This window comes from Lepisosteus oculatus, chromosome 24, assembly GCF_040954835.1.
Source record: "Lepisosteus oculatus isolate fLepOcu1 chromosome 24, fLepOcu1.hap2, whole genome shotgun sequence".
In the NCBI taxonomy this organism is placed as follows: domain Eukaryota; kingdom Metazoa; phylum Chordata; class Actinopteri; order Semionotiformes; family Lepisosteidae; genus Lepisosteus; species Lepisosteus oculatus.
In genome coordinates this window covers 3,666,573-3,688,664 of record NC_090719.1, presented here as the reverse complement: position 1 = coordinate 3,688,664, position 22,092 = coordinate 3,666,573, and the positions used below count along the sequence as shown (strand labels likewise).

Genomic DNA, 22,092 nt, shown 5'->3' with positions numbered 1-22,092 from the left:
TTTCCAAGACAGTTAATGAATAAACCCCTAAGAGCCGTTGTGATTGTGTATCCGCTAGGTGGCGATGTGCTCATATATAAATTCTTCACATACGAATAGACTCATGGATGGTCGGTCAGAATTTTGTAACAAAAAATATGTTTGAAGCTATGTATGCTGTGGTGTGAGTATAACAACGTATAAAAGCGGTTAATATTTTAATATTAGTTTTTTTTTCAAAAGGTAATGGGATATAAGACCAACAACCAAGAAATTGTCCGTTTCTCTAAATGTTTATTGAAATAATGCAAAGAAGGACCATTTCAAGTTTACGAGCCATTGATGGTACGAATCCGAGACATTCTGACATTCGGCACCGATTCTCGTTTAGCATAGCGTTGTTCATATTGACCAAACAATGCAGAAAATATAATACGTGCAACCAAGCTTATTTATTTTATAGTAATCATTACACACTCCTTAAAAAATAATACGGCATTCAACTACAATATTTACTCAACAATATGAATGCATAGGTTAACATGTAACAAGTGTTTTATTACAATACAACCACCAGTAAATTTCTTTACGTTTTGCATGTATGCAGACGTGATTGGAAACCAGTACCGTCGCTAGGCTTTACAGCTGCCTAGAATGCCTTTTCTGGAATCTCTCTTTGTTTCTCTCTCAAATCGTAGTTAAAAGCTGCATTCTACACACGATCCAAAAGGCGCCTACCAGTGGCGTGTCAACATTGCTATGTAATCCCGGTGTCCTATCCGATCAGTTGAGGTTCCACGAAGGGAAATTCTGTAGAATGAGATATGTAATGTGTTTATGCTTTATACACATAGCAGGGATATTATTTCCAGATTTTTTTTTGTGGAACCTTGGGTGTAATTTAGTGTCTGCTTTGCTATGGTTTAATTGCGGGTTTAAAAATAGTATTTTGTATAGTATACCGTATATACAAACAGCAACTATACTTCTACAAGGAGAAAAACCCGTTCCGGCCTATTAACTTGAAAGTATCGACTCTGCTTTCCGACTCGTTTGTTGATCCGAGTTTAAGAGCAGTTACAAAGGCTAAGAAGACCGTGTGGCTCGTCTGACAGATCCGAGTTAACTGATCCCCAGAACCTCATCCTGCTGTTTCAACATTCCTTTCCAAAAGTCCATTTTAATCTATCAATTTGTAAAGTAAATTTATAACAGGTCAAGAAGGACGCGGAGCACAAAGAAAGAAGACCCGCATTTTATTAACAACCCAGTTTAAGGCTACTTTTCGCGTATTTTCCACACAGTTTGGGGTCACCCATGTACCTGTTTGATTGAAATGACATGGAATAGCAGTGTCCGTGACTTGACGGAATGCGGCGGCTTCAATAACTCGGCGGGGCAGCCTGCTCCACACTCCTGCAACTCTTCGTGTAAAGACACGCTTCCAGCTCACAGTTTTAAAACGCCCTTAACACGTAGTTTCCCCTGGGGGTCCCCTGGTTGGGGTTTCACAGTTCATTCTGAGGAAGTCTGCTGGGTTGGTTTTGGCAATGCCTCTGACGATGTGAACATTTGGATATCTCCCTCTTATAGTCTTCTCAGTTCAGGGTTGTTCCTTCAGCCCGCCATTGCAGTATGTTAAAAATATATAACATCCCTTGACATACGTCCTACTTCTAACTACATATCCTAACATGTGTTTGCCTTTTTATCGCTTTCCCAGATTGTCTGCAAAATGTTAATAACGTGTCATCATACACAGCCTTTTTCATCTTTTAGCTCAGTGTTGCGTTTACAATGGCCGATTTTGCTTAAATAGACCATTTGCTGGTAATTATTTTTTTTTTCAGTTTATGAGGTGCAGCATTTTGTTTTTCTCGCAATACTCGAGAGAGATTTTCACGCCGAGAATCGTGACATCATCGGTGTGTTAGTGGTTCGGTGGGGGAGGTAGGGAGCTCAGCGCCCGGGGCGTGATGCCGGTCACACAAGTGGTACGTAGCAACAGAAGTAAAAGTCTGGACAGGATGTTCGAATTCGTACAAGAAAAAGTACGGAAAGCCCTTGTAATTTAAAACCGAGCACGGCAGCCGGAGTACACCAGTGAGAGAGAGGGGGAAAAAAAAGTCAGGAATTTTGTCTGAGTGGAGAAGTGGTGACGCGGACAGCGGAGGGCGAGGAAGCGTTTCTTTTCCAGCGAGAAGAGCAGACGTTCGTTCGTGGGTACGATGCTGCCTTTCCTGCTCGTTTCGGCTTGGCTGGCTGGCGCACAAGGCTACTTTTCCGAAGAGAAACTTCACCAAGAATCGAAAATACAGCCGCCGACCGTGGTCGTAGCCATCATTGCGCGGAACGCCGCGCACTCGCTGCCTTACTATCTGGGAGCGATAGAGAGACTGAGCTATCCCAAAGACCGAATCTCGATATGGTAGGTGGGTTTAGCATTGTTCTTGATGTACAGACGGACTGGAGGCCAGCCCCCCGAGCCATTGGAGGTTATGCATACGCTCAATGTCGCCAGTAATCTTCCATTATTCCGCTTTCCTTAGTTTCTTCTGTCTCTTCGCTTCCAGAGTCCTCCCCTCCCCCTCATTCTTTCCTTTTCTTAAAAAAAAAGTTCTTGCAGTCGGTTTTTAAGATCTTAGCACGCCGCTGGTGTTGCGCATTTGATTTTTGGATCGGGGCAGTAGGAGGTCAATCTCTTGTCTTGTCAGCATAGTCAGAAACAGCGGACAACATTATCATGACACGACGTTATGTGCTGATCAGACTCTGTGGTCAAAACTGGCTGTGCGATTGTGAGCTGCATGCGTTTTATGTAATTCAAATACACCGCGATAATCCCTACCATTCCAGGGCTATAATACCGCTCAGGAGAAGCAGAAATAAATTGCACGTTTGCTAAGCGTGTCAGGCTGGAAATGCATGGTGGTGTCACTAAGCAATGTTAGAATACGCTCACGGCGCGGTGCTTTTGGAGAGTGATCACCAAGAAGCAACCGCTAATGTTGCGCTAATCTTTTTTTCTTTCTGTTAGCGCCAAGGAGAAAACAATGTAAGCGTTTGAACAACCTATTTACTCTAGGTCTTACCGTCAAGGCGTCGTAAACGTCTACCGTTCAATGTTTAAAGGTTGGGCAAAACCCTGTGTACGGTACGTGTGTCCGTAGTTTCACACGAAGAATAAAATGCGATCGAAAGGCCGCGTCATTTCTGCTTTTCACAGAAATGGTGGAAAAGGCAAGCGTGTAACCCAGGAATGCCCCCTGATAGGGTGGTCTACTTCATGTATACAAAAGACACTACACGTGGTTTCTTGAGAGTCGTTCAAGAGGAGTGTGACGTATTCTTCTGTTGTAAAAGACAATGCTACTGTGGATGGGCCAATACTGTTGGGTGTGTATATATATATTGGAAGATATTAATATATTAGGCAGTAAAGGAACAAGTAATAGGTTTATTTCATGCTGAAAAGGGAAGAAAGAAAACACAACGTTTCGGCCGTGGATCCTTCTTCAATATTGTTCGTGTTTTACAGCAAAATGATCAATTAAATTAAATTTATTTTAATATAGCGCCTTTCACAACCAGGTTGCCCCAAGGCGCTGATCCCGTGTAAAAGGCACCCTGTGTCTTTTTTTTGCTGCCGCGAACAAATTCAATTTTGCTACACCGCCAACGCTGTGGAATGAGAAGACGCAGTACATGGAGCTAGATCTAGTCACCCGAAAGAGCTGTGCAAGCTCAAAGTGGAACAGGCATCAAGACCACGGTGTCTGGTCATGTGTCCGAAAAAGAAGTCATTGGAGAAAAACTGTCATTAAAAGCCGGCGAATAGTAATTCTTTGCTCTGTTCCTTTCCACCTGCAGGGCGGCGACGGATCACAATATCGACAACACCACTGCTATCCTCAGGGAATGGCTGACCGTCATGCAAAAGTATTACCACTACGTGGAGTGGAGGCCAATGGACAACCCAACGTGAGTCTGTTGGGCATAGAGCCCCCTCCTACAGCTGCTAAAGCAAGTCTCAAAGTTGGTTTCTGGAGGTTTCTGGCGTTTGTCCCAGCGGAGGGCTGAGCCGAATAGCTGGTCTTTTAATCTAATGAGCTGCAGTTTCACTAACCTGCCTCTGAGGTGTTTTAAAGTTTTTGCCTTTATCGACGTGATTCTTTTGAGGAATCAGGCCATACAAGATATGTCTTTTAAGAGAATAATTATTTGAATGAGTTGATTTGGCTGGCTGGAACCAATACCAGTACCTTCAGCAACTGAGTGTGAGACTCAAGTTGTCAGCTAAAATGTTGCCGTGCCTTAAGCTTAACACGACTGGCATCTTAACCAACATGTTACGAGTTAAGGCACGGGGAGGAGGGAGGTTGAGATGTTCTCCATCAGCGGTATTTATGGAGCTCCTGTTTCAAAAGTGCAGCTGCGATTCTCCTTAGAAATACGGTGTTAAGTTTCTTCAGGTGAGAGTGCGACAAGAGAGCTCACTTTATACGAGCAGATGAAATCTGGGCAGCACGGATCTCCACCCGAATGAGCATTCTGCCTGGTGCATTGATTCAGCCTCAGGACAACAGTATCCCATTAAGTGCATTCCATTGCCTCAGGAAGCATAATGGAGAGGAAACTGTGCTCACATGCCAATGGAAACCTTCAGCAAGTCTCGGCTTGGCTTTGTGTGAATTTATTTTTTTCTTCTGGAGTGAATTGTTGGAGGGGCCCTGTCAGCAATGCTGTGTTGTAATGCTGTTCTGAGACTCCACACTCTGCCTCTTTAAAAAGACAGAGAGACAGAAGCTTGCACCGCAACCCCCCTGTCACCTGGGCTGTGCTTGTACGAGCCCTCCTGTTCTACCAGGATAAATGTTTGACGGCGATGCTTCTGTTAGAATGTGGTTCCAGCAGGTTAAGCTGGAGAGATGATGTGTTTTTGCAGTCACAGTGCTCAAAGGATCACCTCCCTTAAAGGCATGAGATGCACTCAAGTCCTTTTCCAGTTGATCTTTGAGGTCAGACCTCTTTCCCAGCAATGAAAGCTGATGTGTGGGGAGCGTTCTGGCGCACTATGGCTGCTTCATCATCAAGGTGGATGCTGCACATTGGTGGTGGTAGTGGGATTCCCCATTACCTGTAAAGCGCTTTGAGTGGAGTGTCCAGAAAAGGGCTATATAAGTGTAAGCAATTATTATTAATTATTAGAAAATATGCTTGCTAGCCTTAATAGGACAACATACTGTAGATACAAACTCTCAAGCCTGTGATGTTTCAAAGATAGGTGCCGACACTGCTGCTTGTCCTCTTTGTCTGCGTTGTGCAGGTCGTACCCAGGGGAGATGGGACCCAAGCACTGGACCAATGGGAGATACGAGTACCTCATGAAACTCAAGCAGGCCGCACTCAACTTTGCCAAGAGGCGTTGGGCTGACTACATTCTGGTAGGTGCCCCAACGGCCCTGGTTTTCCCATAAATATCTGAAACGCAAAGGCCGGGGACACCTGTGATAGTTACTTTTGATGTATTCTCTTGTGCGACTGCTGCTTATTTTCTGCTCCTCCTTGCTCAGTGAAAGACCAGTCAGTTCTGGAGATTTTGAAAACAAGAAGCGTATTTGGGCGGTAAAGCAGTTACCAAAAAACGAAAGCAGTTGTGGTGGTGAGAAAACAAGATTAAATGTGGATAGAAGAGATCTGATTTTTGTCCAGGGTTATTCATTATGTGACCTTTCCAATCCACTCCATTACAGCATATAACTAAAGCCAGCTCCTTGACGATTTCTGTGATAATTAGTAAGACTGGTATGACTGTTAAGGTGCTGGTGGCGTCAAAGTGCACTCATACCTCGGCATAAGAATGTTCGGTAAGCAAATTTTCGCGAATCCAAACATGAAGAATTTGTGTGCCTTGTTATAATAATGAAATTCCGCTAATCCGCACTCTGAAGTTCAAAAGCGACCGATTTTGGCTGAGAACCTTCTGTGAACATCTGGATTCCGTGCCAGCGCGCAGCCTCTGCTTGTGTCTGCGCGGACGACGGGGGTTGTGCTGAAGGACGCCGTGAGGCAGCAGTGCTTTGTTTAGGCTCGGAGCGCAAGTTTGTACTTTCGTTCTCAAAGTGTCATTTTTGTGGCTGCTGCTCATCCTGGGGTCTTCGGGAAGAGAAAAGGATTCTTTAGTGGAATAGTCGACAACAGTATGCACATCGTTCTAGCCGATCGCTTGGATAGCGACCTATTACTAAAGAATGAAAAATGTAAATATGATATCATTACTTATTTTACAGCTGTCGTTGGCTTGTTTGATTAGAACTGCGTTGTTCACTAGGCTTGCTATAATGGTCTGTATGGTATTATATTGTAACGCAACGGGGGCTCAGGCGGGCGCCCTTGCCGCATCTGTTCGGCCCCATCCCGACTGGAAGCTCGAACCCGGGACTTCCGCGTCTCTCTGCAGCGACCTAGCCCCGTGAGCTAAAGAGAGATCTCTCCACAGCCCAGTAGCTGTGGTCCTGCTATCACAGGGAAGGGCGGTGACGTCACCCGCTCTGGTACGCCGGCTCTTACACAACCTGCTTGTCGGCCGTAAGCGTTACACTCTCCCCCGCTTAAATCGCCGTCCCCGGCGAAGGGCTATCCCGCCCCGCTTCTGACACCAATGTAGCGTTTGCAGGTTCTTTTTCAGAACTAAAGAACAGTGGAGACGCGATTCACCAAGCACTGGCTTTATTTTACAACCACACCAAAACCAAACACAGGATCTACACACACATGAGGAGACTGACGAACACGTACACACATTTAGGGTGGTAATTACCTAACAACACACTCTACTTTTACAGGACTACACAGGGCACTAGAATTACTAGGACATTATTTACACAGGTAGGGTCAGCCGCTGGTCATCGTGCTGACCCTCAGACTCTTCCCGGCTACCACTCCCAGCATGCCCAGCGGTACTACGAGCGCCTAGGGGCGCTTCCTCCTCACCACCAGGCGAGGGCGTTACAATATGTTTACGGTGGAGTTGTCTTCGGCTCGGAACGGGGTGGAATTTTTTTCCCCGTGCAAAATAATGGAATTTCTATTTCCGATTTATAATCTCCCGCCTTCCAAACTGATTTTCGGGAACGAATTCAGTTCGGATACCGGGGGGCATGAGCGTACTGTAATGCACCGCTGGAAGGGAAGGCCTTTCCCTGACCTGCCTTTGTCCCGCTCCTCAGTATTGTGACACGGATAATATCCTGACCAACCCTGAGACCCTGAGCCTTCTTGTAGCGGAGAACATGTCCGTTGTTGCTCCCATGCTGGACTCCCAGACGGCCTATTCCAACTACTGGTGTGGCATTACCCCGCAGGTAAGGAGAGCCCCCCCCGCCACTGTCCGGTCCACTCCACAGGCGCCTGATTTCCTCTGTGCCTGTCACGGCTCTCTTCCTTTCCCTAGAGGGCGCTCCACCTTTCTGTCCTCTTCCTTGCTTCCCTGTGGCCGTTCCTGCGCTTCCGGTGCGTCTGGTGGAGGTTGGCTATTTATTTCCGGTCTGTCCTGTCCTCCTCGCTCGGCATTGGGATCGGATGTCAGGAGGCTCGCCTCACCAGGTCGCCCAACGTCTGCTACCTGAGGGCTTATGTGTCGTCCCCGACTCCGCCCGATCCCTCGAGCCCGGAGCGAACCCCTCTTGTTTGCTCCGTTCCTGCCGCTTCGCGTAGGGTCTCGCCGGTCTCTCTCCATGGCTAGACCCCCGGCTTCCGTGACGGCGCCCTCATCTCGGGCGCGTCTGTCCGTCTTCAGGGCTATTACCGGCGCACGGCGGAGTACTTCCCCACCAAGCACAGACACCGGAGCGGCTGTTTCCCAGTCCCCATGGTGCACTCCACCTTCCTGCTGGACCTGCGCAAGGAGGGCGTGAAGAAGCTGGCCTTCCACCCCCCCCACCCTGACTACTCCTGGCCCTTCGACGACATCATCGTCTTCGCCTTCTCCTGCCGCGTCTCAGGTACGGGGCGGTCTTGCCGGTTTGCGTTTGCATCCCATTCAAAACCCGGCTGATGAGGTAAACGCCGTGGAATGAAGACACAGGATGTGTGCCATGTTGAATTTCCATATAGTTTTCCTATGGTTTTGTCAAGCTTTCCCCATGCACTTACTCTGTTTTACTTGTTCAACAACAAATAATAACACTTCCTTACAAGTACATAGCGCTTTTTCTGGACACTCCACTCAAAATGCTTTACAGGTAATGGGGAATCCCACTACCACCACCAATGTGTAACCCCCCACCTGGATGATGTGACGGCAGCCAAAGTGCTGTACATTCAACACACCAGCTCTCAGTGGGGAGGAGAGCAGAGTGATGGAGCCAGTTCATAGAGGGGGGTTATTAGGAGGCCATGATTGGTAAAGGCCAGGGGGAAATTTGGTGAGGCCTCCAGATGAACACACTGTGATTCCTCTCAGTTTGAACCATACTTTCCCATGCCTCTCTGTGCATCGCCTCTCTCTTTGCTCTGGTTTTACGGGTGTCTGTTCTGACCCAGAAGTGCAGATGTACGTCTGTAACAAGGATCGCTATGGGTACTTGAACGTCCCCGCCAAGCCTCACCAAACTATCGAGGACGACCGCGTCAACTTCATTCACCTTCAGCTAGAGGCAATGAGTGAGTGTCAACGACTTCCGTCAGCACAAGTCTCTTTCTAGAAGTGAAATGTTTGATTCTTTTATTCAAGATTTCATTTGTTTCCTGCAGCCGATGGACCCCGCATGCATCCCTCCCAATATGTGTATCTACCTCCCAAACAAATGGACCGGATGGGGTTTGATGATGTAAGAACCTTTCCCTTGGCCACAGTAGTTTGTTTTGTTTTTTTTCCAGCGGGCTGCTGGACAGGGTGAAGGTTTTTGAGTGTCCACCTCTTCTTCTTGGGAGAAATAATTTCAGGGTTTAGCCAAAGACAGAGGTATGGTTCTTGCCATATGCTGTGAAATGTCTCGTGCTGCAGCAATCTGAATAATTAACGAATGCCAAACATCCATCCACAGAGGGCCTGATAAGATTCTGCTTGATAATGAACTGGGTTCCTTCACTGATTGGATTTGCAATCAGTCCCCCAGTCTGCAATAAGGAAAAAAGATGACGTTGCTACTCCCTAGGTTTCTATGAAGGTGAATTAGATCCTGTTGTGGATGGATGAAAAATGTTGGTATCCCTGTGTAAATGGCTGCCCTTCTGCAGGTGTACTTGATCAATCTTCGCCGCAGGCCGGACCGCAGAGAGAGGATGCTCTGGTCCCTGTACGAGCAAGAGATCGATGCCAAAGTCGTGGACGCGGTGGACGGAGGGTATCTGGTCTCCTCTTTCTGCTCTCTTGTATCAGTCGCCTGCTGGCTCTCTCCTTTCCTTCACCTCTCCCACTTCTTCTCCTGTTTCTTCCCTCCTTCTGAAAGCCCGGAGTGACGCAGCTTGGGCAGAGAGGTCAGCAAACAGACACATGTTTTGTCCAAGATCTACAAGACGAATTGGACACCGTCTCGTGAGACAGTAGCTCCCCCCCCCAGCTTCCCTGACACGTGTCAGGCGGTCACAAGAAAACGCAAAGCTTGAATTGCTTCCGAAAGGTGGTCTCTAATGCTACTGGTTTGGGACTTGTACAGAAAAGATAACTTTATTGGCCATATACAGTTTCTTGTATCAGGAATTTCTGTTTTCACAGACCCCAGCTTGCTCTCCATGAGACACACAGACAGGGAGAGAAGCTGGGGGTCAGAGCGCAGGGTCAGCCATTTATACAACGTCCCTGGAGCAGTTGAGGTTAAGGGCCTCGCTCAGGGGCCCAACGGTGTAGGATTCCTCTGCCGGCCGCGGGATACGAACCGGCAACCTTCCAGCCTCAGGCGCAGATCCTGAGCCACAGAGCCACCGCTCCGGCAGACCCCTCTGTTGATCAGTCCTGTTGATGACAAGTCGTAATCAACATACCGAGCTTACCAGTGTCTGTTCAAGTAAATGGCAGTGCACCTGCTACAAAAAAATAGCTTTTCCTTACGTTGACTTTGTGTGAATTTGTTGTGGTTATAAGAGAGAAGTTTCTTTTGCTGTTCGGTGCAGTTTACGGTATTGTTCACTAAACCCAACGTGTTTTCAGTCACATTGAAGAAAGCAATGAGTTTTGGCTGAGGATACCAGTCACCGATTCTCCTTTTTATTTCAAAAATGTTATTTTTTTTAAATCTCCTTTCCGTGCCCCTGCAGCGCCCTGAACAGCAGTGACATCAAGCTCTTGGGAGTGGACCTCTTGCCGGGGTACTATGACCCTTTTTCGGGCCGGACTCTGACCAAGGGTGAAGTGGGCTGCTTCCTCAGCCATTACTACATCTGGAAGGAGGTGAGAGCCAGCTGTCACGCTGAAGAACCCAAAACCTCATTTTCAGAATGCCCAAACCACTATACAGTCAGCAGCCATATCGCTCTGCAGCTCTCAACTGGCTACCCACTGGAGCTCAGCAGGGTTGAGGCTGGCCAGTACCTGGATGGGAGACCTCCTGGGAAAGCTATGGTTGCTGCTGGAAGAGGTGCTAGTGGGACCAGTAGGGGGCGGCCTGTGTGGGTCCTAATGCCCCAGTATAGTGGTGGGGACACTATACTGTAGTGGGCACTGTCTTTTGGATGAGATGTTAAACCGAGGTCCTGACTCTCAGTGGTTATTAAAGATCCCTGGGCGTTTCTCAAGAAGAGTTATCCCAGTGTCCGGGCCAAATTTCCCCCCTCACCCTTTACCATGACCTCCAAATTGTCCCCATGTATGATCGGCTTGCACTGGCCCTGCGATGGACTGGCGTCCTGTCCAGGGTGTACCCTGCCTTGGGCTCGTTGCTTGCCGGGTAGGCTCCGGCTTCCCGCGACACCGTACGGTATGAAGCGGTTTGGCAAATGTCATGACATGACAAACCTATAGGGGCAGTACAGTGGCGCAGTGGGTAGCATTGCTGCCTCACAGTGCTGAGAGCTTGGGTTCAATTCCGGACCTAGGGTACCATCAGGGTGGAGTTCGTCTATTCTCCCTGTGTTCACATGGGTTTCCTTGAGATGCTCCAGGTTAGTCCCACTGTCCAAAGACGTACTGGTTAACTGGTTTCTGGGAAAATTGGCCCTGGTGTGAGCGTGTGCATGTCTGTGCCCTTGTTTGTGCCTCTCTGCCCTGCCATGGCCTGGCGTCCCATCTAGGGTGTATCCTGCCTTGCTCCCCTTGCTTGCTGGGATAGGTTTTGTCTCCCCTGTGACCCTAAATTGCAAGAAGAGGTCAGGCTGCTGTAGATTTTCTCACCAATGCAAAAGTGGACAACTCTGGCCTTGGAGGTCTGTTCATCTAGCAGATCTTATGGGTTACTGTACAGCTATGCATTTCTAATATCTGGGAAGAAAAGCACACTTCTTCCAACTGAGCACGCAAATAGATCAATAGGTAACCAAGAGCTCAGATGAAAACGAGACCTTTGGGCCATCAAGAACCATAAGTTCTCCAGTGCCATTTGCCTTCCTAGATCACAGCAAGCTCAAACCCAGTCCTCAAGGCCCAGAATCCGGAATCTGGAGGTATTCAACAGCTGGAGAACCTTTCCAAAAAAGGTTATGTTGATCCGTCCGAGCTAGTGCTCGGGTCAGTGAGGTCATTAAGAGCAGAGGTGCATCACCACCTCACGGGGACTGTGGGCTCTGCGGTGTTGCAGCTGTGATTGTGGTCCGATCCCTAGCCACGTCTCCGGCTATTACAGCCCACACCGATCGTGCAAAGCTGAAGGCCAGACAAGGAGAGGTAAGACAAGGCCGCCGTCGAACAAGACCAGAACGGAAACAAAAGCACCTGAGAGCTGACGGGGACCTCTGCCATTTCCCCCCCAGATGGTCGACCAACAGCTGGACAAAGCCGTGGTGTTCGAGGATGATGTGCGTTTCCAGGGCAACTTCAAGAGGCGGCTCATGCGCATGATGGAGGAGATTGAGAAGGTGGAGCTGGACTGGGACCTCATGTGAGTCATGTCATGTCGCCACTAACGAGGCCTAATAAGCACACTGGCCAGAATATTAGCCAATAACCTGTATTAGTTCATGAGGTATTTGCAGTCTAATTCCAGCTCGTTGTTGTTGGAGTAGCATTCCCTCAGTCCAGTCACACATTAGCCCTATACAATTTCTTGCATGAGGAATTCATCTTTTCGCAGACCCCAGCTTGCTCTCCATGAGACACACAGACGCTGGGGGTCAGAGCACAGGGTCAGCCATTGTACAGCGCCCCTGGAGGAGCAGCTGGGGTTAAGGGCCTTGCTCAGGGGCCCAACGGAGTAGGATTCCTTTGCTGGCTGCGGGATTTGAACCGGCAACCTTCCAGCCACAGGCACAGATCCTGAGCCACAGGGCCACCACTCTGCCCCATACACTACCTGTGCATGCAGGGAGTCTATTCTTGCGACAAAGGGGGTTCCTAATATTTTGGCCAGGGGGGAGTATATTATTCTCCCAAGACAGACGGTGCACTAAGACCTTGCTCTGTACATTTACAAGGTGGAAAAAAAATAGATATGTAGGTAATTAAATTCACATGGAGAATTTGGTCTGAGTTGCGCAAAGATTGAACAACCCCTGGTTATAAAACAGCATGTGTATAAGCGTCGCTGTTTGCTGCTGCATTCAGTTCTCTGCCTGGTGAGCACTCAGTTTTCCTTTTCCTTTTATTGAGAGGGTGGCACTTGAAAGAAAGCCGGTTGATTTTGCACAACGCCAATAAAGGCTCTTGTGTAATTAGTGCATTTTAGGAGGAGACTGAATAGGCCGATTCGGGTTACTGCTGACCCAGCTGGGGCTGCCATCTGCCACTGGCTTTTCTCCTTCGTCTCCTTTTCGCAGATACCTGGGCCGCAAGCAGGTGAACCCCACAGAGGAGCAGCCTGTGGAGAACGTGAGGAACCTAGTGGTGGCAGACTACTCCTACTGGACCCTCTCCTACGCCATCTCACTGCAGGGCGCCCAGAAGCTCCTGAACGCCGAGCCGCTCTCCAAGATGCTGCCTGTGGATGAGTTCCTGCCCATCATGTACGACAAGCACCCCAAGTGAGTCCAAACCCCCCCCACCCCCCCCCACTGAAATTCTTGTTGTCTTTACTACTGCTGAGCTGTTGCAGAATATTCACTCAGAGGCTTGCAGGTGGGCAGCCTTCTTTTAATGGAAATGGATAATATGAGTTTACAGCCGGGCCCTCTGTTCTATCTGCTGGACTGAAGTCGAACACCAATTGGCAAGTGATGCTAATCTCCATATCTGGTCTTGTGTACATTGTGGTATGTATCCCTCTGTGTTTCATCTACTTCCATTCATGATTGGTCTCTCTCTCTCTCCTTGGCGCTACAGCCCAGTGTGGGCCCTGGCCTGCTGCACCAATCATCTCGATCTAGGGCCTCCACCTGCGCACCCCCCACTTTCCTCAGAGCACCCTCGCCGGCGTCGATCCATAGCTTTTGGGGGCCCTTGTCTCTTCCTGCCTGGCCTTCCCTCTAGTATTTTTTAAGGGCATCTGTCCCGGGACAGTCGCTGTACATGCCCCAGCCACCTAATCCGCTCCACTTTTACTTTCGCTGACAGTATCAGGATTGGGATACAAGATCTCCGGTTCTTGATTGGTCCGAATTCTTCAGTGACGGTGCCGAATATCCTCCTTAGAATCGTCCCTTCCCGTCTTCTCAAAAGCTCCACGTCCCCTACTACCAGGGTCCACGCCTCAGAGCCGTACATTCTGACAGGCCGCAGGATCGTCCTATAAATGAGTACCTTGGTGTTTTTCGATGCACATTCTTTGACTTGAACGTGGGTCATGATTTTTTCGGTTTGTGGTGTTCATTCTGTGACTTGCGGTAGAAAGTGTCGTGCAAAACCTTGTGGACTTCTCCGGCGGTGTGGTGACTCTGTGGCTCAGGATCTGCGCCTGTGGCTGGAAGGTTGCCTGTTCGTATCCCGCGGCCAGCAGAGGAATCCTACTCTGTTGGGCCCCTGAGCAAGGCCCTTCACCCCAGCTGCTCCAGGGGTGCTGTATAAATGGCTGACCCTGCGCTCTGACCCCAGGCTTCTCTCCTTGTCTGTGTGTCTCATAGAGAGCAAGCTGAGGTATGCGAAAAAGACAAATTCCTGATGCAAGAAATTGTATATGGCTCATCAAGTGATCTTATCTTATCTTCTGCTCAGGTCAGTCACAGTATCAGGGTCTCATCTAAAAACACAAAGAGGGAGAGGAAAACTAAGGAACGACAGCATAAATTAGAGCAAATTAAATTGCTCGCAGCGTACTTGTTAAATGTCCGACGTTACCTTCCAAGTGTAGGTCGTGGTCCACTTTCAAAAAGCATCGCGCTACATTCGCAGTCTGTGAGCAAGAGCTGCTCCCAGATGTTCACAGTAAAGGTCAGGTATCCTTGAGCGTCGCTCTCTCACTCTTTGCCACAATCGCCAACTCCGATTGCGCTGGGCTCGATGCCGTTATGAAAGTGTTCTGCATTTTTGTACTTGGAGTTAAGGGGAGGGGGTTTATGCAGGAGGCAATTGAAATCTGTGCTTGAACGCTGAGGTCAATAGGAGTGGTTTTCCAGTGCTTGTATTGTAAGGTGTTTCAGGCTGTTCTTTTGCCAAGCAGATCGTGCCAGGGTAGATGCAGTTAGCACCCACATCTCCCAGCATCCTCGGGAGACAGTAGAGCAAACGTTACTCATATGTCTTGGTTTCTTTTTTGACACTGAAAGCATTATTTACCACCTTACAGTTGCTCATGTTTTGTTTCCTGCTTTCTTGGATCTCGTGCATGTTAAGTTTTGACATTTGTGCTCTGCTGTTAACTTATTGGGCTTGATTGAGATATCTGACCTGGTTTTTCCCCCGGTATACCACCGTAAACATCTAACTGTAATGCTGTGTGGATTTCTTTCAGTTCTGGAGCAGGAGATTGCACGTCTGCGTGAAATTACCAGACAATCCAGTCACATGTTCCAAAGCAACACAACTTTTTCAGAGTGAATGATTTGATTTGGCGTCCTGCCTCTGTAGACACTGTGTTCGATTTAAAGATTCTCTTCTTTCATCCTGACAATGAATACATTGCTCTGGCTGTTTGTAGCATAGTTTTTTTTTTCCCATATAAAAGCCATCTGCACAAATGATGCACTGTATTGCAGGGAAACTGAGACAGATGTGTGAAAATATGAGAGAGGCAGGAGCAGCTTGGAGCTCTGTGAAGAGTCTTGTCCGCTTTCCTCCAACTCTGACGAAGAGAGCAACATGGAAATATGATCATGCTGCTGCATCTGTTTTTTAATTGTTGTAGTTGTTATCCTTTTTAGTGGGTGGGTGTAGTCCCGTCAGGGAGTTTTTCAGCTGAAAAACTGTTAAAAAAAAACCCTGACCCGTACAGCAGTTTTTTTATAGTGCCTGAGTCATATTCTTTTTAAACTATAGGGTACTAACTCCCTGAAATACATTGGATTGTGTTAAAAGAGTCAAGATATTTTAGAAAATGTGGAGTATCATTGTGGCCACGATAGAGTTGAGACATTTCTCCACACAATTTTTCTTGGCATTTCATTTACCCCATCGTACAGTTGATCTTGCTAAGTTGGCGTGCAGGCTTTGAGTCCTGCTGTTGACTGATTTTGACTTTACTGCACATTCCTAATGTGGGGGAGCTGATCTGTAGCTTGTTTTTTTTAGGAAATTTTAAAAATCGGAAACATATTGTGTGCCTGAGGACACACAATATTTGTCCCTCTACATATGAAGGGATCAACACCTACTGTATAATAAGATTTCTATGTTAATCTGAAAGCTTTATACGCCTTAAAGGCATTTCACATTCACTATTTGCGATTGACAGATTGGGAAATGAAGGATATTATTTCTAAGAGCAAAAAGAAAAGCCCCAAATCGAGAAATTCGTGCACCTCTATAGTCCACAGCCCATATATTTGAGCCATCAGATCTGACTGACGTCACGACAGCTGTGTGTTGCAGTGGCACTGTTCTGATCTCGAATTTGGAAGGCTGAGGGTCCGAATGTCCAGTAGGTCACCGTGACATTACCCTCAATTGGAAATAATAGATGGGTGCACATGCAAATCAATCTGTAAAGTACATTTCATATTTCCTCTAATAAAAAAGACTTACATACAAGTTAAACCTAGAAATCTTACTATTTTTATTCACCCTGTTTGTAAAGGTTCAATCTGGATAAACCCAAGTATGTGAAAAATAATATAAAATACTGAAATGAGAAGCACGGAAGTGTCAATTATTCATTAACAAGTGCTAGTTATGAGAGACCAGAGCTGTGGTAGCTCAGAGGGCAAGGGCGTCTAGCTCCTGACAGGAAGGTCCCGGGTTCAATCCCAGGTAGGGGTGAGGGATGTAGCTCCAATTCTTTCCAGATGGCTGCCAGGTCTGCTTTCCAAATGAGTACCAGGGGTTAATCCTTCTGGCCAGCCGGAGCATGATACTGACCACATCACCTCCACCTCCAGTGTCGGATGGTTGAGAAAAATGGTGGCCTTAAATGGGGACCTATCTACCTTACATTACCTTAGTTATGAGAGACCTGCACTCCAATTAAACCATTGAAATAAAAGTGTAGCCTGAAGTGGGAGATTTCAGTGTGAATGTTCTTCTTGCACCTAGAGATACTAAGGGATTTGTCAGGTTAGGGAAGGGAAGCTATGTATTGGCACCCATGCTCTACATTCCTGTAGATCATTCTGCAGATGTGTTGGAGATGGTGGGGCACTCTCTTAACCTTGGATGTTTAGTCACGACGGGCTTGTGACTAAGATTCACTTTAGAAGCATTGTTTTTTTTTTTGCAGAATTTGTAAGAAGGTATGCTCCTTACCTCTAAATTTATACTGAGTGTTAATGGTAAGTTTAGATTTCAGCTGATCACTTTGTTTCCTAATATCCCTGGAAGCACCTCTACGTCTCCTGGCTGCTGTGTTCAATACTTGTTCATATGGGATATGCTCAGTATTTAGGAGCTGAAAAGGTCAGGATATATGCATGAACATGCTTAGCAGAGTAAGAAAAATGAGTCTGTAGAGAAGATGAGCCAGACTGACTTGATTCCAAGAGCAAATGCTATATAATGTGTAGTGTGTTGATCACGTGTTGCAGACAGGAAACTGAAATACATCTTTTTTGCCATTTCTAGCTGTTCGGTGCTGAGGTCATTGTACAGCTATGTTTGGTCCCTGCTGCCAAAACACAGATCACTCCTGGAAAAAAAAAAATCTTTCCAAGTTATTGAGACAGCAGGGAGAGTTCTGAACACTGAGCTAGAGGAGATTAAGAAACCGATGGTGCAAGGTTTTTTTTGAAGAGTGTGCGAGCACAGATGTTGGGATTGAAGTAGAAAAGTGCCTTTGATAAGGTCAGAGGGAGCCTTTATCTGAAAGAGTGAGCTTGCAGTCTGTGAGTTGCCCAAGAGTACAGTACCAGTCAAAAGTTTGAGTACACCTCCTTGAAACCAGGTTTTCCATGATTATCTGTGCTTATACCTGTCTATAAACACCTACTATTTAATTACATAACATGTGTGCTTATAATCTTAAGGGAACTACATTAAAAATGTGATTTTTTTTTATTTGCAATAAAACAAACACCCAAAGCAAGTGGATTTCAGTCTGAAGCCCAGGCTAGTGAAAAGTCAGAAATGTGTAGAACGTGGTGTTAGAACACTAAAAGAAGTTAAAAATTGTCTAGTGAGATGTTCTCACGGTTTACAAGCATGTTGCCTCATTTACCTTTTGTCATCAATTACTGGTAAGTAGGTGAGGGTCCACGGTTACTTTAAATATAGAGAAATTTGCTCAGCATGCAAGGAAAAAAGACAGTATATAAGTACTTTAAGAAATGAGTGTCAATCTTTAAGACAAATTGCAAGAACTTTGCAAGTGTCAGTTACTGCTTTTTATAGACTATCTTTTTTCCTTGCTTGCTGAGCAACTTTTGCCCGTGCTCCCTATATTTATAGTTTGCTGTGGGTGTACATTTTCAATGCAGTTCACGTAAGAATAGAAGCACGCATATCATGTAATTAAATATGAAGTGTTTATAGACACGTTTATACCGTTTAAAGCAGAGATAATCAGGGGAAAACCTGGTTTCAAGGAGGTTGTACTCAAACTTTTGACTGGTATTGTAGATCTCAGTATTTGGGAGATGTATTTGACGTGCTGACTGGGACTGAAACAGACGCTGTTTTCAGCGCTGTATTAAAGTGTTTTTACAGCACCTGCCACAAGGGGCTTTTTTCCCCCCAGCTGTTAAATTTTGATTTAAATCGCTCTGGCGTACATGCCTGTTCGCCTCTAAATGTCTGTCTCAGGGGCTGTGCCGAAACTCTGGTTTGCTGCCATTGTGGTGCCAGATGTGATATTCATCAGCCTCTGCTGCAGTGTTCTGGAAGCAATTACAGGAGCGCTGTTCGGCATGTCCTCACCACTTCCTCTTCAGTCCCCTCCCCTGCGCTCTCTTCCTGTTTGTCGCGTCTGCTTCCAGCTCCAGCGCTCTCTGTGCTGCCCCCTGGTGTCTTGAGTAATTATACTCCGCTAGTGTGTAACGTGCAGAGGAACCGGTCAATAAAAGCCCGCTGAAAAGAAAAGAGAGGGCTACGTTTCGGCTGTGGAGCCTTCTTCAGGGGTGGCACGCAATAAACTTTTACCTGGCCTGCTCCAACGTAGGATGAGATAAGATCACTGTATTGGCCACATACAGTTTCTTGCATTAGGAATTCGTCTTTTTGCAGACCCCAGCTTGCTCTCCATGAGACACACAGACAGGGAGAGAGAAGCTGGGGGTCAGAGCGCAGGGTCAGCCACTGTACAGCATCCCTGGAGCAACTGGGGTTAAGGGCCTTGCTCAGGGGCCCAACGGAGTAGGATTCCTCTGTCGGCTGCAGGATATGAACCAGCAACCTTCCAGCCACAGGCGCAGATCCTGAGCCACAGGGCCACCGCTCTGCCTAATTAACAGGTGAAGCTGCAGAGTTACTGAATACAGCCCTGCTCCCACACTTAGCCCAAAGGCAGGAGAGCCAGCAGTTGCCACACTTTGAGCCTGTGGACCTGAGCAGGGAACCTACTGGTAACAAACTCTCCACCTAGATCATCAAAGCAGCGTGTTACAGGACAAGGAACAAGTAAAGGTTGATTACTGAGTGAATGAGATCACCTCTCCTGGCTCTTTGATAAAATTCCACGACAGTAGGCCGCAGAGGAACAAGTAAAGGTTTATTTCACGTTGAAAAGAGAAGTGAAGAAACGCAGCGTTTCGGCTGTGGAGCCGTCTTTGGGTGTGTCCACACCTGAAGCTTCTTGTGTTTGTGTTTCTCTTTCCAGCATGGAATCAACCTTTACTTGTTCCTTGTCCTGTAATACGCTGCTTTGGTGATCTAGGTGGAGAGTTTGTTACCAGTAGGTTCCCTGCTCAGGTCCACAGGCTCAAAGTGTGGCAACTACTGGCTCTCCTGCCTTTGGTCTAAGTGTGGGAGCAGGGCTGTATTCAGTAACTCTGCAGCTTCAGCTGTTAATTTCCGCTCCTCCCCGAAGTCTCCATCTGACGATCTCGTCAGCCGCGGTCAGGGAAACGACCGGGGTTTGTGTTCGTGTAAAATGTGCACATACAGGCAGCACGCTTCAGAAATCTGATCCATCTGTGGTGTTAATATTGGCCGGTGGTGAAATCATGTCCTGTTAGATGGAGTTCCAAGTAGGGGGCTGTGTCAGCATGCCTAGGCTGCAAAGGAACGAGTAAAAGTTGATTCCATGCAGAACTGCAAACAAAAGACACAACGCTTTGGCTGTGGAGTCTTCGTCAGGTGTGTGTACATTTACGTCATTGGTCAATATGCTCATTTCCTTCTCAGGACTTAAGTAGTCGTTAATTAGGAGATTCTTGTGAAGCTTAACACTATATCACCTTTGAATAATGCCTGCTGGTTTTAGCTTTAGGTTTGTTTCTGGAAAAAATAATCTGTGTCTAAACAGGAAAGCAGACTTCTAGCAATACACACCTGAAGAAGGCTCCACAACCGAAACGCTGTGTCTTCTCGCCTCTCAGCGTGGAATAAACCTTTACCTGTTCCTTGGCGTCATATCCTGTTGTGTGGCCCGATACTGACCCATCGGACTGCTGTCGTTTCCTCCTGGCAGTGAGAAGTACAAGGAGCATTTCCCTAACCGCAACCTGCAGGTGTACTCCACACGCCCTCTGCTGGTGCAGCCCTGCCACTACGCCGGGGACCCGCAGTGGGTGAGCGACACCGAGACTTCCACGCTGTGGGACGACGATTCGGTCCGGACGGACTGGCGGGGGTCCCACAAGACCCTGAAGGGCTCCCCACCCAGCGCTGGGCTCCAGAACGCCTACCGGGACGAACTCTAGCCCCAAGGTGGGTGTCTGTGAACTGTGCGATGCTGATGCCCAGTTGCAGACAGACTGGTGCCCTGTAGTGCCCTGTATTAGTGCCCTGTATCCGCAACAAGGGTGATGCGCTAATTTAATAGGTTTATTCAGTCATAATTCTCTCTGTGAGGTGCTGGTGTGGATATTCCACGGTGTGAATACATCCAAACTGATTATAGAATGGAAAATGCAAAACAAAAAAGGGACAATCAGAAAATCTGAATATTGTAACGGTGCGTACTTATAAATCAAGTCATGCTCTTCGATGTCTTTTGTAGGCAGCGGCGCTGGAGGTCTGCTTACTTGAACTGGGGGGTGATGAGCGACAGTACAATCTACAGGCTGTGGCTGTGAGTTTGGGACATTTCGTGGGCTCCCTCGTTGTGTGTGTGGGGGGGTCCTCTTTTATCAGCTGGACGGCTGGACACACTATTGCAACTGGTTTGCTCCAGGAATGAAGACTCCGCTCATGCCAGTCCTTTCGTGCGCGCCTGTGTATGTGTGTGTGCGCGCTTGTATAGGTGTGTGTGCGCATGTTTGTCGAACAATATTTTAAACTTTTTTTTTTCCGTGATAGCAGCTCATTCATCTGATTGGTGTGAAGATCAGCTCTTCAAGGGTGTGTAATATCACACACGTTTTGTTTTTGTTTTTTTGTGGCCGGTTCTGGACAAGCGGAAGCCATAGACGCATCTCTCAAATTGAACCTTTGTTTTCTATGAGCTAACTTTAAGTGCAGTGGGTGTTTCTGCTTTGCTGCTGGGAGAACACGCCGTTTGCTGGCTGCACACGGGCACCACAGAAGCACGCAACACTGACGAATACGGAGGTTCGACTCATCTCATTCTGTGAACTTCGCTGTGCAGGCGACACAAAACAGCGCCCCCCACTGGCTCCAGCCCCGCACCGACTGGAGATATTCGCGTTGCTGGCCTTCCGTGACGATCCGTTGGCATTAGCTTCCGAAACAATGAGCTCTGTCCCGAAGTGAATAATAAAGTGATATTTATTTCAAGGTTTAATGTACTGTGGTTGCGTCTGCTGTTGAGTGCACCATTTCTGTTCTCATTGAAGCAGTTTAAAAAAAAACAAGGCTTATAATGAACGTAATTCGAACTTTATTACTTTAAGAAATTACTCAATAGTTACACTTCATTGTGGCCGTCGAGGCACAATTTATCTAACTTGTCCCTAAACCGTCAGGTCTTTCACAAGGGGTTTGAGCAGTAAGGTGTGAATAATAATAAAATAGAAGTAATTTTAAATCCAAATGTATGATTGAAGCAGCGTGGTTCCTATTACAAAGACAAACGTTTTCAAGGGATGAAACGTCAACAATTGTTGAAGAATTTTAGTTGTTGTTTAGACTTTCGAATTTGATCGTCTTAATATTAGCGTGATATTGTTTAGTTCAGCGAGGTCAATGCCTGATTCGACGTCAGCTGTAGTTTTTGTCGATATCGGTTGATCGTTGTTTTAAGTACATGCAGCATGTAAAATAGGAAGAAGAAATATTGCTTTTGAGCAATGAACCTGATATGGTTTAAGTTTTTATAGCAAACAGTTTGGTGCATTGTGGGGAAAAAAACATTTCACTTGAAGAAAAAGTTTCGTGGAACGCCCCTC

General features: G+C 47.1%; 1 protein-coding gene across 4 annotated transcripts; it reads left to right on the top strand.

The window, feature by feature from the left end:
* Positions 1-1,953: 1,953 nt before the first annotated feature.
* On the top strand, positions 1,954-21,488 carry cercam (cerebral endothelial cell adhesion molecule). 4 transcript variants are annotated; one of them, XR_011183447.1, is made up of 14 exons: positions 1,983-2,407; positions 3,850-3,960; positions 5,306-5,423; positions 7,209-7,343; positions 7,778-7,982; positions 8,524-8,643; positions 8,734-8,810; positions 9,220-9,326; positions 10,237-10,369; positions 11,884-12,011; positions 12,886-13,089; positions 20,214-20,452; positions 20,745-20,816; positions 21,047-21,488. XR_011183447.1 is itself a non-coding variant. In XM_015366480.2 (13 exons), exons 2-12 carry the CDS (start codon positions 3,911-3,913, stop codon positions 20,443-20,445), a joined length of 1,509 nt encoding a protein of 502 aa, XP_015221966.1. In that variant the 5' UTR covers positions 1,954-1,973; positions 3,850-3,910; the 3' UTR covers positions 20,446-20,452; positions 20,745-21,488. The 4 variants fall into 4 exon arrangements, 3 of the variants coding, with proteins under 3 accessions (XP_015221966.1, XP_015221965.1, XP_006640588.1); XM_015366480.2 differs by lacking the exon at positions 1,983-2,407 and adding an exon at positions 1,954-1,973 and having other exon boundaries at positions 20,745-21,488; XM_015366479.2 differs by having other exon boundaries at positions 8,527-8,643; positions 20,745-21,488.
* Positions 21,489-22,092: the final 604 nt, after the last annotated feature.